The sequence below is a fragment of the Equus quagga genome, chromosome 18, assembly GCF_021613505.1.
Source record: "Equus quagga isolate Etosha38 chromosome 18, UCLA_HA_Equagga_1.0, whole genome shotgun sequence".
Lineage (NCBI taxonomy): Eukaryota > Metazoa > Chordata > Mammalia > Perissodactyla > Equidae > Equus > Equus quagga.
Genome location: NC_060284.1, coordinates 45,894,533 through 45,912,271, shown reverse-complemented (window position 1 = coordinate 45,912,271; position 17,739 = coordinate 45,894,533). Strand labels below are relative to the sequence as shown.

Here is a 17,739-nt window from a genome sequence, read left to right as displayed (position 1 = left end):
TTATTGGAAATAAAAGTTAACAACAAAAAAATCTCAGGAGAAAGAAAGGAAAAAACAGCTTCCAGAATGAGTGCTAGAAAATAGTATAATGGATTATCCATGAAAGTGGGAATATTGATTTCTAGGCCAGACTCTATTCATCACTCATTTGGGAGTTATTTGGACCTAAACAATTCATATAACTACTCTGGAAGAGACTAAATGATCCCCAGGCTGGGCTCTCTTCTGGCTCTGCTGATTCTGTTGACAGCCTAAAAGGAGACTTTGGAAAACATTGGTCAGACTTCCTGACTCCAGAAAGTTCTTTGGTGTTTTGGGGATGGTGGTGATGGTGATGGTGTTGATGGAAGTGAAGACGGTGATGGTGGTATTGATGGTGGGGGTGGTAATGGTGATGGTAAAATGGTAGAAGTGGTGATGGGTGATGATAGGATGGTGGTGGTGAGAAAGTGTTGGTACAAATGATGGTAGTGATGATAGGTAGTGGTCGTGATGTTGGAGGAGGTAGTGGTGGTGATGGCGATGGAGGCAGTGATGGTAGTTGTTGGAGATAATGTTGCCATGCTCTATGGATCTGAATAATAGACTTGACTTGTGTAAATGCTATGATGGATTTGAGAAGTGGGCAGAGAGACATGGGGCACTTAGATGCTAGGACTTAATGAGCACAAGTGCACAGAGCTTTTGGTTCTGGTCTCTGCCTATAGCCACAACACATGCCTTTCTAGGTGATTCCTCTCTTGGGGACAACACAAGCAAAACAAACATGTATATTTATACAGTTCTACTGGTTGTGAACTTTTTGGTTTTTGTTTGTTAAATTTTTGTTTTTATTTTTAAATTTTTATTTTTTTATCTTATAAAAAGTTTGAATCTATATTTTGGGAATATGGAAATCAGGTCTGCGGAGAGAAAGAAAAGTAGAACCAATTTTTTAAAAACCTGGGGCTGTAAGCTCTGGACACAGACGGGTAGACACAATGTGGCAAAGAGGAGAGCCCTTCTTACACAAAGTAAAACCAAAGTCTGGTTTCGGCAGAACTTAGACATAGCATAGGTCAATGCACAATCACTCAGGATGGGTAGGTGCCCTGGGGCAGAGGTGGGAGCTGGAGCCGGGCCTGGTGGCTGTGGCCCAGAGGGAGCTGGGGCAGTCTGTCAAGCGCCCTCTTTCCTGGGGACCAACGAGGACACTCTAGACCAGACATGGAGACACCAGTGCCTGGAAGGCCCTTGGAGGTGCAGCTCCCTCCACAGACAGAGGCCTGGTGCCAGGAGCAAGGCTGATTCACAAAGAATGGAGTGAAATGCTAACAAATGGTTTTCATTATCATCACACAGCCTCCACCCTCATTCTGTACCTGTGTGCCTTTTTCTTTCTTTTTCTCATCTTTTCGTGGGTTGTAACTAAACAATGAGGTGATGGCCATCCCAGTGGATTGCACAATGTAACCAGCAGCTGAGTTGGAGCATAGCTTTCTCTAAAGAAATTCTGGGCAAGAAAAATAAGATGGAAATAAGGAGGAGTTGGTTCTGCATATCACCTGTGGATGCCTTTTAGCGCTATGTAATGAAGGCGGAATGAGGGTCCTCTGAGAGCTAAGATCCTTCATTCCGAGGCAGCACACCTGCCGGCCCACCAGCAGGGCATTCTCCTTAAATAAAACACCACATCATCAAAGTGAAAGGGGGGCTCACCTAGTTATCCAGGAATATAAATTGGGACCACTTGTTATTTCCCAATATAATAGGAAATACTGATTTACTTTGAATACAGTAGTGCAGCTGTGTGAAGAGTTTTCAATTCTTTAAGTTGCCTACTCTGGGACATCCCCATGGATAGAAAAAGACCCAAGACCTCAAGAAGTTAACAATACAGCAGATGCCTAAATTTGTCACAAATCCCTGGCTAACTGAGCATAAATTGACCATGAGGATAACTCCATGTTGTGTTCTCCAGTGATTCGCTTTCCCCCTAAGGCAGCACCTACCCTAAGTAAAGATGCTGTTAACTCCACAGGGCCTGGCAAGTTTTTGTGATAGTCAAGGAGCACTGTGCTCCCCAAACCATAAGCATCGCTGGAGCAGCTTCCTCTCTCCCACTGCAGCGCGGCTGAAGAAAATGGATCATTTCAAAAACAAATGTTTCAGTTCGTTACTCAGCATCTTTGCGGCAAGTGATTGCACATAATCGCCCCACAGCTGCAGACTGAGCATTCTCCACTTGCTCAGACGGGGCCACTGAGCATGTGTGTGGCCAGCCATTCCAGCCAAGATTGGGACATAAAGCAGGATCTCTTCCTGCCAGAGAGAGCCAGACTGGCACGGGATGGACACGAGGCATCACTTTCTATTCTGCACCCAGCCTACCAGTAACTCCTTGCCTGATTTTAGCTGAGTGTCTTTAATGATGTTAGTAAGAATAGCTAATATTTATGTAGCATCAACTAGGTGCCAGATACTGGCCTAAATGCTTATTCTATTTAATCCCCCCAATAACCCAGTGCGGAAGGTATAACTATTCCAGGTTTTGAGAGGAGACACTGATATGCAGAGAGGTTAAATGACTTGCTAAAGATCACACAGCTGATAAGGGGTGGGGCTGAGATGCAACCTCAGGGCCTCAGTTGGCCCACCTGTCAAGGGGAGCAGCTGGACTGCAGAGTTACTAGTGGCCCTTTCTTAACAGCTCTAACGGTCTCCACTATGTAAAATAACAAATGACATTCTAAAATAAATTAGTTTATATTTCTCTGAATCTTAAACACCCAAACTTAACTCTTTAGAAGCAACAGGATGAGTGGCTGGTTTCTTTGTGTTTGTGTGTGTATGTGTTGATTGGATGGGAAAACTGTCTGCCCTCATCTTTGGAATTTCTAATTACGCTCAATATTCTGCGTCCCTGGAGACAGATGCACTCTGTGGGTCTCTTGTTAGCTCTGGAGTGAATTTCCCCAGTGCAGAGTCTCTCTTTTGTTCATGATGTCATGGGCAAAAAAACCTAAAAGAAGAAACACTAGAAGATTGGGAATTTCCGAAATATAATTATATGAGAATCAAGTGACTTTAGAAGGGACAGCAGGTTTTCATCTCCCCTGACCTTTCCTCCTAAGATAATGAAAGAGCTAGACGAAACTCCTTAAAATAAGCTTAAAAATGCCCGTCAAATAGCCCTTCATTATAGTTAACCACCCTGATGGCATTCCGACATCCCCGTCAGGCGTATATGTTACTGTGTGGTAGGAGCCCATCTGGGACTGGGAGAGTTAAAGCCATACACAGGAAATAGCTAAAATAGCACAAAGCCCCCTGACAAACACACTTGGAAATAAATTCTTCATTTCCAGCTCTTATCTTAGCCTGGGGTTACCTAGGATTTGCATGTACTGCATGCCTGGGCAAAGCTGGGCTGAGTTATCTCTTTCATGCCTTGAGTCAGATTTTCTGGGTGTGAAGTCAGCAGACAAGCCAGGAAACGTCAGCAGAGAAGAGCAAGGGAACTGGAGTTACCGTGGCAGCTGTCACTCCAGAGTGGTAGGGAGAGGAAAGGCAGCTGATGTGTCCTTGGGACTCGGTTTCCCCTGTGACATGTTTGGTGCTGGCTCCCTTGTGATCTGTGTTTTCTTGGATACAGAGTGGTTGAGGTGCAGTGAATTTTGCAGTGAAACTAAAGTCCAGCTGCTCAAACAGAAATGGGCTCTTCTCATGGACGCTTTAATGAGGAAGGGTGGCATTTTACTGGCATCCTTACGTTCACGTCCCGTAGCTCACCCCTTATCCCTCTTTGATTGAAGGATGGACTGCCTGCCTTTTTAAAGCCCTAGGCACTGTGTGTCTGTTAAGCCAGGATTTTTCCTGTCTTTTTCAGGACTGTGGATCTTTAGCTTGTCTTAATTTCTGAAGTTACATCTGAATTGCATTATAGACTTATATGTTGTAACTTTCTTGACCTATTGCTTGGAAAACATACCACACACTGAGAGGAAAAGGCTAGCTCAAGGAGAACTGAGGACATTTAATCCTACAAAGCAAGTAGATTAAAGGGTTTGGATCCAAGTTAGCATTCACTGGCAACGTTTTGTTTTCATTCATGTGTTCCATCCCAGGTGGTCATCTGAGGTCTGTGGTGGGCTGGAGACCTGGATAGGTGCTGAAATTATCAAATATCGTCTTTGACTCCAACCAACCTGAGAGTCCCCTTTTTTCCTATACTTCTGTCTGTTCTTAGTCCCAAGTATGGGGACAACAGGCAGGGAAAGGCAAAAACGGAGCTGAAATGGATCTTTTTCTTGTGGCTTAAGGATCAGCCAGTTGGAACCAAGGAGATGTTTTCTTAGGGTCACAGAAAAGTTTGAAAAGTATTGGATTGTTTTTGGCACTCAAATGTAGATTATAGATGTATCATTAGTATTACTAAGCTGATGGGCTATACTATAAGGACTGTTATTTAGCAGTGCATTCTTGCAAAAATCTGCTGCCCTCAACTCTGTAATGGAAGGCTGCTGGGTGTTTAATGTGGTGGAAGATAAGACAGCTCATATTGTAGTTACCCACGCTATGAAAACCTCTCTGGGGTATTGGCATTGCACAGCTCCTGAACCCAGTCAGGTAAATACCATGCAGATTGTGGCCAGCCACACGCACCAAGAGGCCACGCATGTTCATAGCAAATGAATTCTGAACTCTTTGATTCTGAAGCTCAAGGTCAGCCAACCCTGATGGTTTCTTCCTTGAGCTGCCTGACTCTCTGGGGAAATGCTACGCAGGGTTTTGTAATTTACCTCAGAATCTGCCACAGAGCCATAGGACCATTTTTCTTTCAGAAAGATGAAATAAGGCACTTTAGAATTGTTAGCATTGAAACTTTCAGTGAAAAAGAATAGTGATTTTGCTGAACCTTAATGTCTTCCTAAGTCCTTGGTGCCAGATGCACTGTTTTCCTATTGGATGTGCCAAAACCACTAAATAGTTAAAACATGTCAAATCATCTCAAAATGGCCAAAATTGAATTTTTTTCCCCAAAGAAAGAGCTTCTAGTCAGCAAACCTCACAGTCATATTCCATACTAGAAAACTTCTGATTAGGCTAAAAATTAGGGAAAAAGACTTGCAATGCAAATGACTTGAAATTTTCTCTTTTTGTATAGGCTCAGAGTAAGAAGTAACAGAGAGAGGAGAGAATTAAGGACTGAGAATTAAGCAATGAAAATCACAGCAACAGCACCAACAATTATTATTATGCCCTCAACAAGATGTTGTTAGTGCCCAACATTCCTAGTGAGGTTTCCCAACTCACAGAATTCTAGCTGGTGGAAGCTACGAGAAAAGAGGCTACAGTTCATGCCAGCTGCTCCAGCATCTTTGATGTGGTGTAAGCTGCTCTTAGAACTAGCCATTGCTTCCAAGCATATGCAAGGAGTGGTCCAAGAGGTCATTTTTGGTCAAGCATCTCCAAATCTTTGGGATTAAAAATGTCAGCAAATAATCCTTGGGCTTAATCATAAGCTAACCATAGCTCTGACACCAAAGAGCATTTTAAGTGGCATGAAAGGAATAAAAGAAAAACTTCCAGTTCACAAATGTCAATTATATCTAGACAATTGGGGGGGTGAGAAGGGTAGGGAAGACAGGGACAATATCCTCCAGAGAGTCTGCAAGCTATATTCTCACACTTTCTGGTTGCCTATAATGTGACCACTCTGCACTTTACATTTTCTGAGATATATTAATTTCTTGATACTTTCTCTTAATTGCTAGGTCATCAAAGCCAGTGTCAGGCTTCCCGCTCATCCTTACAGCAGTGGTTCTCAGCCCTGGCTTTTCCTTGGGATCACCTAGGGAGCTGTATAAAATGCTGGCGCCCAGGCAGCACTCCAGAGCAGTTGAATCAGAATCTCTGGAGGTGAGACAGGCATCGGGAGTTTGGAAAGCTCCCCATGTGATTCCGATGTCTGGCCAGGGTTGAGACCCACTGCTGTAGAGTGTTCAGGGGGTGGAGGGCAGCAGAAAGTGGGAGCCAGGAGGTGGCTAGAATCTTCCACAAAGTTTGAGTGTGGAGGACTTTGGAGGATGCTGATTGACAGTTAGCAGGTTGCAGTAGCTGCGGTTGATGTCCATCACTCTCTGATAAACCACCAGCACAGACTCAGACAGTGCCCTTACACTGGATATTGATGGAGTTTGAACCGTCTAAGCTTCTTGGCTGAAATTGACCAAAATATCAATTTTAAGAAAATGAAGGGGATGCTGAGGCAAGCATCAACAGAGAGAACCATATAAATAGGCCTAACATCAGGGGGTTTTCAGAAAAACTTCTAGCTCTCGCAGACTCAGGGCTGGTTGGACAGGGGTTCCAGGGTCGTGGGTCCTGGGAGCATGGTCTAGACATTAGGTTGACTACAGTATGGAAAGTTATAGTCGAGCTGGCAGCCCACAGCAGTTGACTAGCTCTGGGTTGGCATCCTCTCTTTATCCTAGATCCCTCACCCCATGGGGAGGTTTCAGATAGAAGAGGGCCAGAGTGGGACCCTCTAAAGCAGTGATTCGCAAACTTAGGTGTGCCTCAGAATCACCAGAGGGATTGTTAAAGCACAGATTACTGGGTTTCACTAAGCATTGCTAGGTCTGTGGTGGAGCCTCAGAATTTGCATTTCTAACAAGTTCTGAGATGTTGCTGATACTTCTATGGACCACACTTTGGGAATCATGCTTTAAAGCCTGAGACCCAGGCAAGCCAGGGTCATCTGGGTCTAGAAGAGGTACACCAGATTTCAGTAGTATCCCTTTGTGAGTGTAAGAAGGAATAGAACCTGGTCCTGAGATGAGCTGGGATTTATTTCCATGCATTTATAAAAGGGTGAGAGCTCTCTGATTAAGTGATTACCCCATGAGAACAGACAAGATTTCAAAAATAGATATGCATTTGGGTTGTTTGTTCCTAATATCCGTGCATTTGAAATTGGTGATATTTAAATTGGATTTAATTTTAGAGCCCCAACCTTCATTAGCATGAGACTAAAAACAATGACAACAATATCTGTGAGAATCATTTAGTATTTCAGTATTCTGGATGAGGAATTGCTCTCTCCAGTAGCAAACTACCTATACCTACACTGAACAAGAGAAGGCCAAAGGCACAGGATATGCAGACAGCCTCAAATACAACAATCAGGCATCCAGAGGTTGTTGGCAAGGGCCCGGGTGTGCACCAAAGTGGCTTAGACCAGAGGTTGCAGATCTATGGTCAGGACCCTACTGTGGTTGGTCTAGAGCTGATCCCCCATGAAGTCAGGTCTGCCTAGGAGTGGTGGAATTTTTTATTTAGATCGACCTTTTCTCTCCTTCATCATCTACATTGGAGGCCATCCTGGCTTGTAGTGGAATATATAGAATATTTCCAAAGAGAGTCACTCTTGGTTCCCTGTTTGTCCCATACATTAAAAGTGAAGGCTTTTGTGTCCTATGGGGAGTAACAGTCAGCAGGCAGGCCACAGCAATGAGCTCTGCCAGCTCATAAGCACCTACTGCTGTATAAGGCCCACCACATACTCTGCTCATCCTCCCCCAAAACCTGCTACTAGGCTCTGTTGGACCTCTAGCCAGTTCTTGATCTCTGCTCTCTGTGATGCCTTTCTTTCCTTTCTTCCCTGATGCACTCCTATTCATCCTTAAAAACTCCACTCAGACGTTACTTCCTCTATGAACATATGTCTCTGGCTTATCTGGCCAGATAGGACTAATTCCTCCCTTCACTATGTTTCCACATCACGTCAAATATACATCACGCTGATCACATTGTGCTTTAAATCCTTGTTCATGTGCTTGCTTTCCTCACCTCTAGATTATTTGCTCTTGGAAGTTAAGTATTATGTGTGTCCCTAGCACCTAAGACAGTGGCTGGCACAGGCCTTGCAAGATTAGTATTTGATTAATTAAATAAATGAACTCCAGTGTTTGGGTGAAGGAAAGCACTCCCTAAGCACCCAGTAGGGATGCAGGCTGGAAAACATTAATGCTCATAGAATCACACAGGATACAGCTGGAGGAGACCTTAGCTACCATCTCTGCCGGTTCCTGTCCTGTGGAGGAGGAAGCTCAGAGATGCTTAAAGTTACTGAGCGACTTGCCTAAGAATCAGAGCCAATTGGCCCAGGATACAAGCCTGTGGGGTCCAGGCTAGTGATCAGTCAGACTTGGCCAAACACCCGGATGAAGGGTTTGTGGACTAGATCAGATCCTCTTTAACATGAGCGCTGGAAGCAGACCGCATAATGCCCACATCTTACCCAGGGGGACATGCTGTCCTCCCTTTCCTGTGCTAAATCCAACCCTGAGAGAGCACGAAAATGTTCTTTGCCACAGAATCAAACCTTTTTTTAGGGTGTTTAAGTTCTCATCTCTAGGCCTGAACCCCAGGTGAGTATTGGAAGGTTTTTCTGGTACTTCTGTGGAAAAAAGGATATTTTGAGCAGATTGGGTAAGGAAGATGAATGGAAACATCCTGGTCCTTAATGGCATGATTTCTGGCAGCAGGAGAATCATCTGGAGGCCCTTTCTACCTCCCTGTCCTCCAGCTCCCTTGTGTGATTAGGGACATGGGGGCCACAGTGGCTTCCTTGACATTTGCTTCTGTAGTGCAAGATGAGAGGAGGTTGAAGGAGGATAAGTGCTGGGGGTCCACACTGGAAAAAGACATGATTGGGAAAGGGGATTTTGGAGTTGGAAAGAGAATATAGACAGGAAGGATAAAGATGTCATTCTAGAACTTTTGGGAGGTGGGGGAGTAGAGGGCACCTCACCCTACAAAAAGTTCTATGATAGACATTCATTCATTCATTCATAAAAAATGTCATGTCACTCTCTTGCTTAAAACCCTCCACTCCCTTCCCAGCACCCTTAGGGACAGAACCATAGCTCCCAGCTGTGTCCCTGAAGACCTGGCTCCTTCTATTTCTCCAACTTATTTCCTAGGTCTCTTCCCTACATGCTCAGCAACCTTGACTTGTTTCTACCTCAGGGCCTTTGCGCTTGCTGTTCTTTCTGTCTGGAATGCTCTCTCTCTCATTCCTTCTCATCCTTTATATCTCAATTTGAAGGTCACTTCCTCAGCTTTCCACTGAGCCCCCTGTCTGCAGGAGCTCCTCGCTGCACCCTGCAGTACCCTCTATCATCATACCCCATGTGTTTCCTTCATGGCATATGAAGAATCTGAAGGTAGCTCGTTTATTTTCACAAGACTGTAAGCTCCAGGAGAGTAGAGCCCTTGTCTGTCTTGTTCACTGCTGTGTCCCCAGCTCCTAAAACAGTGCCTAGCATGTGGTAGGTGCTCAGGAGTGAAGCACCTACATACATGAGGTTTATACAAGTGAGAGGAGAAGAGAAACCTTCTATTGCTTCTAGGAACTACAACCTAAAATTGAATAGAATTTTTTTTTCTCATTTTATTGTCTCCATAGCTTCTGATTCATAAAATCTGACTTTTGGCATGGTTCTCAGAGATTCACATCCTACTTCAATAAGAGCTCTCTGTTATCCATCAAGTGGTCCTGTTGACTTATTTGCCACCGTTACTCATCTGGATTTTTATCAAAGTGCCAACTTGTTCTCAATTGTCAGGACTTTTTCTTCTGGATCTTAGGCTGATCCAGAGTTGGGTTTACTACATCTGCATGTGTGTAACGTACAGAATAATTTCCATTTTGATGCTGGACTAGGGGTCTTCTGGAGCAGGACTCTGGTGTGGGACTGGAACCACCTACATTGGGTGTAAGATGAGCCAGAGACTGTGTCCAGGCAGAAACCAAGTGCTTTGGCACAAGAGTAAGAGGCAGGTGCCACCATAGGTCTGTGTAAGATCAGCCCCTGGCAATTGTGGGAGCTAGACTCCAGGTCTTTCCTGGGCCCTGATGCTGGCGAAGTCCCAGAACTCAGGGAACGGGGTTTGTCCTGTTGGCACATCCCTCCCCTCCTGCCTAGGCCACAGCCATCCGTCCCAGGCAAAGTGCCCATCTAATGACAGTTCTCTCCTCCCACAGAGTCCTGGCCCGTGGTCGTGCAGTACAGGGGGTTGGATGGCATGCTGGACCCAAGCTCAGCTCAGCGTCCGGGCCCATTAACGGCTTTTCCAACGGAGCAGCTTTCTGTCCTGGCCACACCAAGGTAAGCTCTTAAGGGACATCTGTCTCACCAAGGTTCCTAGCTCTGGAGCTGCCAGGACAGCTGGAAATGAGGCCCAGGCTGAGGAAGGAGAGTCAGATCCAACTGCTGGTCATCGGGGGCCTGGGGTGGCTCCTAGTGATCCAGCACATGTGGCCCTCCTAGCCAGACTGGGAGAGGAAGTCCCTCATGCTCTCAGGCTGGCCCCACAACATCCAGGACTGTGTTAAGAGTCCGGGCTACCTACCTCTAAAGTAATAGAACGCAAGGCCTCCAATAGACAGAGAGCATCACTCAGACCCTCCACAAGCTCCCAGGCTGTCTGAGCAGGCAACCTTGTGAGACGGGGGGTCCTTGATCACTCTTCATGCCTTTGGCCATGGGGTGGAGGGTGGGGAGAGCTCTAGATCTGGAGACAAAGGCCTGGCTCTGAGTTCCACTTCCACCAGCTGTGTGCCCGCAGTTGAGTTATTTGTTCTTCCTGCGTCTCTATTCCCTTCTCTGTAAAATGGGAATAATAAGGCCTACCTCCCAGGTTTGTTGTGATGGTTAATGAGACAGTTATGCCCAATAAATGATACTGCTGATAATTATGATTTCACCTCATTCATTTGAAAATGTGTCTCTAAGAATTCAGACCAGTAGATTCTTTTCCCATTCGGTCCTGGAGTAGGCCAGTAAATCTACAGGTGCCTGTCCCTGCCAGGGCTTTCTGGCCGCATAATTCCATCATAGGCATTTTAACTACTTTTGGATCAAGTCCACTTGATATCCAAAAACCTGATAAACCAGATATAAAAACAATTAAATATCCAGATGTTCCCTGGTCTCTGGATTTGTGGCCTAAGGAAGGTAAACTTACAGTCTATTGAAGGGAATTTTCATTTTGATGTTGGTAGTTGAGTAAATGCATCCTGGAACCCACCAATTACAGTGTGCGTGCGGCCTCAGGCCTCTCTCCTCTAGAAGGTGCTGAAGCTCAGCAATGCCAAGCACCCACGTGCAGAGGCTGCCGTGCATAGCTGCATAACCCCAGGTCACTTAGGCTCCCCAAGGCCCATGTCTCTCCTCTGTAAAGTTCAAGGATTGAACTAGATTAGTGGTTCTCAAAATGTGGTCCCTGGACCAGCAGCATCAGTATCACCTGGGAACTTGTGAGAAATGGAGATTCTCGGGTCTCACCCCAGACCTGCTGAATCAGAAATTCTGGGGATGGGCCCAGCAGTTTGTGGTTTAACAGACTCTCCAGGTGATTCCAATGCACTGAAGTTGGAGAACCTCTGGTCTTGATAATCTCTGATGTCCCTTCCAGTCCATGCTTCTCCTAATAAATCCAGCCTGGGAGATGCTAGCAGAAGCACTGGACTCTGTCCTGTCAGTGGCTTTCTCTTTTTCAGCCTTAGGAATACCTCCCTGGGGAGCTGAGGAGCCATAGCATTCCTCTTACCCTCCACACAGTCCCTGACAGCCGAGAGAGTCCGAGTCTTTACAACTGAAGACAGCAGCCAGTTTACATTTAGAGCGGCGGCCAAGTGTAAAACAAGAAATGACCCCTGACCCATTCTCATAATGTGGCGAGTGAGATGGAGGGGGAGAAAGAGAAGGCTGGATTTCCTCAGCCACAAGAATTCTCTCTCTTGCTAACAGTTAGTGACCCTGGTTCATGATCCAGTCTCTAGCTTGAGAATCACTAACAGCTCTTGGCACCACTCCCTCTAAGGCAGGAATTATCTTACTCTCTTCTCCAATGCACCTGTAAAGGCACAGTTGGCAAGGCTCCCAGGGCCATCAGCCCTCCCAGCCACGATGATTTGGGCCAGTTGCTTAGCTCTGTCCAGCAGCTTCATCACCTATCCAGGTGAGGCCAGAGTCTGTGTGAAGATCGTTCACCTGGTGCAGGAAGTTTCTCTTATTACTGAAGTGTGTGAACCACTGGAAATCCACAGAATGTACCGCTGGCCCAGGAGAGGCCAAGAGAGTTGGGCGGCCCATTAGTAGCTGGATTTAAAGGCACCAAACTGGTCCCCACACTCAGTCATTTGTCTTCCATTCTGAGTAGGAGCAGGACAAATAAAGAATATGTTCCTTCACATAAGCTCCTAATTGCATCTTCCCCAGCTAATCCTTCAGCTCGCAGACGTCTGCTTAGTGAAGCCCCACCAAGGACTGTGGTCTCTTCAGGAGAAAGACTTCAAAGGTTGTTTTTAAAAACAAATAAATAAAACTCCTCTCCTGGTTACCTTTAGCCAAGGAGAGAATGTTCTGTAAACGGTGCTTTGTGTGTTATATCACTAGAATAGAGAAAACAGCAGTTTTTTCATTTCTTTTTTAAAAAGAAAGACTTGTTAATTTAAAAAGATTATAGGGACACTATTAGGAGTAAGTCAAATACTTAAAAAAAAACAAAAACTTTTTAATCGGAAACCCACATGGGAGATATATTTGCAACATTTTCAAATCTTAATGAAACAATCTGTCCATGACACAGATCTCCACTGTGATTAGATGCCAGCTCCCACATGTCATCTTGACAGTGAATAGAGAAGCAGCATTAGACTTTAAGAACTTCGTGAAGTCAGTTTGGTAGTGCCAGGCAGAGTGAAAAGTGGTGTAATTGCTTAAACTCAAAGAATGTCAGAGTTGAAGATACCACAAGCATCACTGCTCAGTTGGAGAAATTAAGGAGCACAGAAGGAAGGAGACTTGTCTGCACACTCACTGAGTCTTAGAGGTGGAGCTTCCTGCAAAGCCTGGACACAACAAAGATGAACAGGATGCTTTTCCGCCCTCAGGGAGTTTGCCCTCTAGGAAGGAGGAGAAGAGGAGAACACAGCTGCAATAAGAGACCTTTAAGGAAATGCTTGTAGAGATGGAGAAGGGAGAGAGTTTGTCTCTTTGAAAACAGGAAAAGCTCCCCAGTGGAAGTGACATTTAAGTTGGGTGTTAAAAGACAACAGGAAGGACTCCAACCAGCAGAGGTGTAGAGCAGAAAAGACACAGGGAGGGGCAGGGGGAGTATGCCTGGCACAGAAGAGTCTGAACCAAGAGCCATGGTGGGGGAGCACAGAGCAGGCACTGCCTGTGAGAAGTTCTGGTGCCTGGAATACAAAATATGTGAGGGCAGAAGAAGGAGGGCAGGGCCTACCTGCCAGGCTGAGCAGCCCTACTGGCTCACTAGACAGCCGGCTCACCACCGGATCCTTTGAGCAGGAATGACGTGATCAGAGGAGTGCTTTAAGAAGTTAAATGGGGTGGCTAGGGATAGTAGGCATTGGAAGAAGAGAGATACGGATCCAGGACATCAGGTGGGAGACACTCCATGACCTCATCTAGGAGCATAGAGTTGAAAATGGAAAGTGCAGTTTCAAGAGATGCTACTGAAGCAGAACCAGAAGGGCTGGATGGAGGGCACAGAGGAAAGAGCAGGGTCCAGTGATGAGCTGGCAAAGAAGGAACGGTGGTTCCAGTGACGAAAAAAGGAAAATGCAGAGAAAGGTGTTTAGGAGGATGGGGAGAGATGTTCACAAGAGATGGTAGCTGTGGAACTCCTTTGTAGATCATCAAGTGGCCCACAGTGGGGCTGCTGCTGTAGTAAAGAGGAGGAAGAAGGGACGATGATCCTAGTGAGGATTGTGAGTATGAAGATTTGGTTTTTGATGTCTTGCGTTTAAAACGTCAATGTCCATGGAGAGCTGCCCATCAGGAAGCTGGAGGTTCAGAACTGGGTTTCTGAAGAGCAGCTGGGCTGGAGATCCTGGCATGAGCATCAGATACACAGGAATTTCAGGTGACTCATTAGAAGAGGATGAGCTCACCAAAGTAGAATGAGGTAGGATCCTCTGGCAATGGGAAAGAGGGAGCAGTATGTCCCTTCTTGCCATCAAACCCTGAAATTTTAGGTTTTTTTTCATTTCCCTATCCAAATTCCAAATGTTACTAATTTGGATATAAAGGGGTGAATTTCAGTTTCGCTTCTTCTCCGTTCATCTACCTGATGAGAGGTATCATGTGCTGAGAAGCAGAAAGAAATGAAACCGAAAAAGAGCAACAGTAAAAGGCTTGAATTCGCTGCCAACTGGATGACCAGTTCTCTAAGAGTTGGCTGGAATTGTCTGCAAGATTGTGGCCAACAGAACCAATGGTGGCCAAAAGCCTGGATGCACCACTGCCTTCTCTGCATGGCCAGCTAGAGAATTGGAACAAACACAAACATTTTCAAAGTAACCAAAGAGAAAAGAATTTGGTGGCTTTATTCTTGGTATCTCACCAAAGAGCTGTCTATTTCCAGCTCAATAAAAGTATAGTACTGACAAGAAGAATGCTTCACTTTAAAACAGATGAGGAATGCAGCATTTGGCCATATGCACAAAATCCAAAAGAAACCTGCGTCTTGGTGGGAAGAAGGCAGATGGTGAGCTTCTCTGGCCGGCCCCATTCACTCTTTCATCCATTCTCCTTGCAGTTTTTGAGGACCTACTACATACAGGTAGTATATGCAGGTACATACTGCACATGGCCCCAGAAATACTTAAATGCAAATGGCACAGCTAATAAAGTGCTCTCAGGGAGACAGACATCTAGATGATTATCCACAGCACCAGGAGAGGTGATAGGGTTGTGCGCGGGTGGCAAGGGAGGTACGTGCCAAAGGATGGAGTGACTAGCTGTGCAGGGTGAATGAGACCCAGCTCTGCCCTCCAGGACCTTAGAGCCAGTGGGGAGACAGGCTTCAATCAGTATGCTTTGCGAGAAGCCTGACAGAGGTAAAACAATGTGCTCTGAAGAGACATGGATGGAATGTGCTCAGAGAGTGAGTAAGCAGCAATATAACCGAAAAAGACAAAGTCTTTGACCACAGAGGATTAGAATGACTCAGATTTTGTGAACACCTATTTAATCCTATCCACAACCCTCTGAAATAGTGTTTATTGCCCACTTTTTATCAGTGAGGAAACTAAGGCTCAGGAAGATTGAGTGACTTCCCTTTGCTAACGAATCACTGAGCTAGGAACAGGTTTTCTAACCCCAGATCCAGTGCAGAGTTCTTTTCATTACACTGATTTAGTAGGAGAGAACACACACACACACTTCTCAAGTTGAGAAGGGAAAGAGATCACTTTTGATGGGAGTGATCTGAGAAGGCCTCAAGAAGACAGTGGTGTCTGTGCCAGACTGGAGAAGTGGGCAGGGAGCAGAATGACCTGTGGGAGTTGGGAGGAGAGATGGGGAAGGGATAGAACTGGAAGTCTGAACACCCTCTACAGGGGACACCTCTAACCCTACCAAGAAGATGTGGGGAAACCTCACAGAGGAGGTGGCATTTGATGCCGTGATGGTGGTGACTAGGAGCTTACTAGAAGTGAGCTCAAGAGCAGAGCTGGCTGCACAGTTACTTTACCCAGGGGGTGGTCGCTGGTGGGTAACCATCATGCAGTGTGGAGCCCTGTCTGGCACATGCTCAGAAGGGGCTTATACTGCCTCTTGGGGACAGATGGATTTATGCCATTTGGTCTATACTCACATAAGATCAAATAATAAAAAGAAAAGGCATGTTTAGGAATGAAAGAGAAAGTCAGGGAGGAAGGAAGGCCTTCCTACCCTACTGGCTCAGTGAGGGATCAGGTTTGGATCCTATTTCTCTTCCAGTTTTCGTTAGTGACTTTAGGCCTGTTAGTTAATTTCCTGTGGATCACTTTCCTTGTGTATGAAAGAAAGATGACAAATCCCAACCTAAGTCACAGACTAATGAGAAATTAGAAGTGAACACATTTGAAAAGTTTGAAAACATCACACAAAAAGGAAACATCAGGATTGTGTTTATATATGAAGCTGGTGCCTGATAGATGGACAGGCTAAGATGGTCCCAGAGCCATATGCTTTTTTGCCAAACATGATGCTTCATGGATTCATTACAAGGGGTCATAGTCCCCAGATGTCAGAGCTGACAGTGCCACTGCCTGAAGAGGGTATGTTCAGTGCTAAGGATTCGAGACAGGTCTGCTGGAGCCCTTCCTACTTGCCTTCCCAGGGGAGTCAAGCCATTGTGCTGGGAAGAGGTGTCAAACTCATGCTACCTGCCTCCCCAGCAGAGAGAACTCAAAGGATTCTGTAAGTGATGCTCCCACGTTCACACCATGCCACAGGATGGAATTTCAGGGGCTCTGTGCCTTCCTGGAAAAGCCCGCCCCAAGGATGGGGTGACCATACCTCTAGGTCGTCTGAGCCAGCCCTGTGTGTGCCTGCTGTCCCAGTGTAATTGTAGCTAGCACCCCATTTCGTGCTGGAAAGTGTCCCAGTTTGAATGTTAAATTCCACGGTCACCTGCCCATACACTACTAGGTGAAACCTCCTTGTGAGCCTCTTGGGAGGTCAATTCTGAGGGACCCAGAAACTGCCTGTGCACAACACTTAGTCCTCCGTGGAATAATCCTCGTTTCTGTTTCCTTCCAGGTGCATAGCGTAATGTCCATGTTGTTCTACACTCTGATTACAGCTCTTTTGATCGGCACACAGGCAGAACCCCACACAGAGAGCAATGTCCCAGCAGGACACGCCATCCCCCAAGCCCACTGGACTAAACTTCAGCATTCGCTTGACACAGCCCTCCGCAGAGCCCGTAGCGCCCCAGCCAGGGCGATAGCTGCAAGGGTGGCGGGGCAGACCCGCAACATCACTGTGGACCCCAAACTTTTTAAAAAGCGGCGACTGCGTTCACCCCGCGTGCTGTTTAGCACCCAGCCCCCACCTGTCGCTGCAGATACTCAGGATCTGGACTTTGAGGCCGGGGGTGCCGCCTCCTTCAACAGGACTCACAGGAGCAAGCGGTCTTCCTCCCACCCCGTCTTCCACAGGGGGGAGTTCTCCGTGTGCGACAGCGTCAGCGTCTGGGTGGGGGATAAGACCACCGCCACGGACATCAAGGGCAAGGAGGTGATGGTGTTGGGAGAGGTGAACATTAACAACAGTGTATTCAAGCAGTACTTTTTTGAGACCAAGTGCCGGGACCCCAATCCCGTGGACAGCGGGTGCCGGGGCATTGACTCGAAGCACTGGAACTCCTATTGCACCACAACCCACACCTTCGTCAAGGCGCTGACCATGGACGGCAAGCAGGCTGCCTGGCGGTTCATCCGGATCGACACGGCCTGTGTGTGCGTGCTCAGCAGGAAAACCGGGAGAAAAGCCTGACCTGCAGGACAGCCCCCGCCCTCCCCAAGCGACCCCTCCACACTCTCCTGGGCCCCTCCCTACCTCAACCTGTAAATTATTTTAAATTATAAGGACTGCATGGTAATTTATAGTTTATACAGTTTTAAAAAATCATTATTTATTAAATTTTTGGAAGCATCCTGTGTGCTGGCACCCCAGTCATTTTTCCCAGTGTGACCCTCTGCTAGTCTTGGGACAATGCAGGGTGAATTGTCTGCAGCCCCCCTGGCTCCCTCTCAGGCCCATGTGTAACCCCCAACCCACCCCAGCCCACCCTGCACCTTCAGGGAAGGCTAACTGGTCTCAGATATTAACCTGAGCCGGGCATGATTAGGAGGGAAGTCTGCTGGATCGCAACTTGGTTCTGCATTCCAGA

The 17,739-nt window shown here is 46.4% G+C and overlaps 1 protein-coding gene across 3 annotated transcripts in view; it reads left to right on the top strand.

Moving 5' to 3' along the window:
• Positions 1-17,486, top strand: part of NGF (nerve growth factor) — a 122,516-nt gene extending 105,030 nt beyond the window's left edge. For all 3 annotated transcript variants that reach the window (XM_046645170.1, XM_046645172.1, XM_046645171.1), the window contains 2 exons: positions 10,034-10,157; positions 16,605-17,486. In XM_046645170.1, the coding sequence (XP_046501126.1) occupies positions 16,617-17,342 (726 nt within the window). In that variant the 5' untranslated portion in view covers positions 10,034-10,157; positions 16,605-16,616 and the 3' untranslated portion in view covers positions 17,343-17,486. The remainder of the gene's footprint in view (positions 1-10,033; positions 10,158-16,604) is intronic.
• The last annotated feature ends 253 nt before the right edge of the window (positions 17,487-17,739 follow it).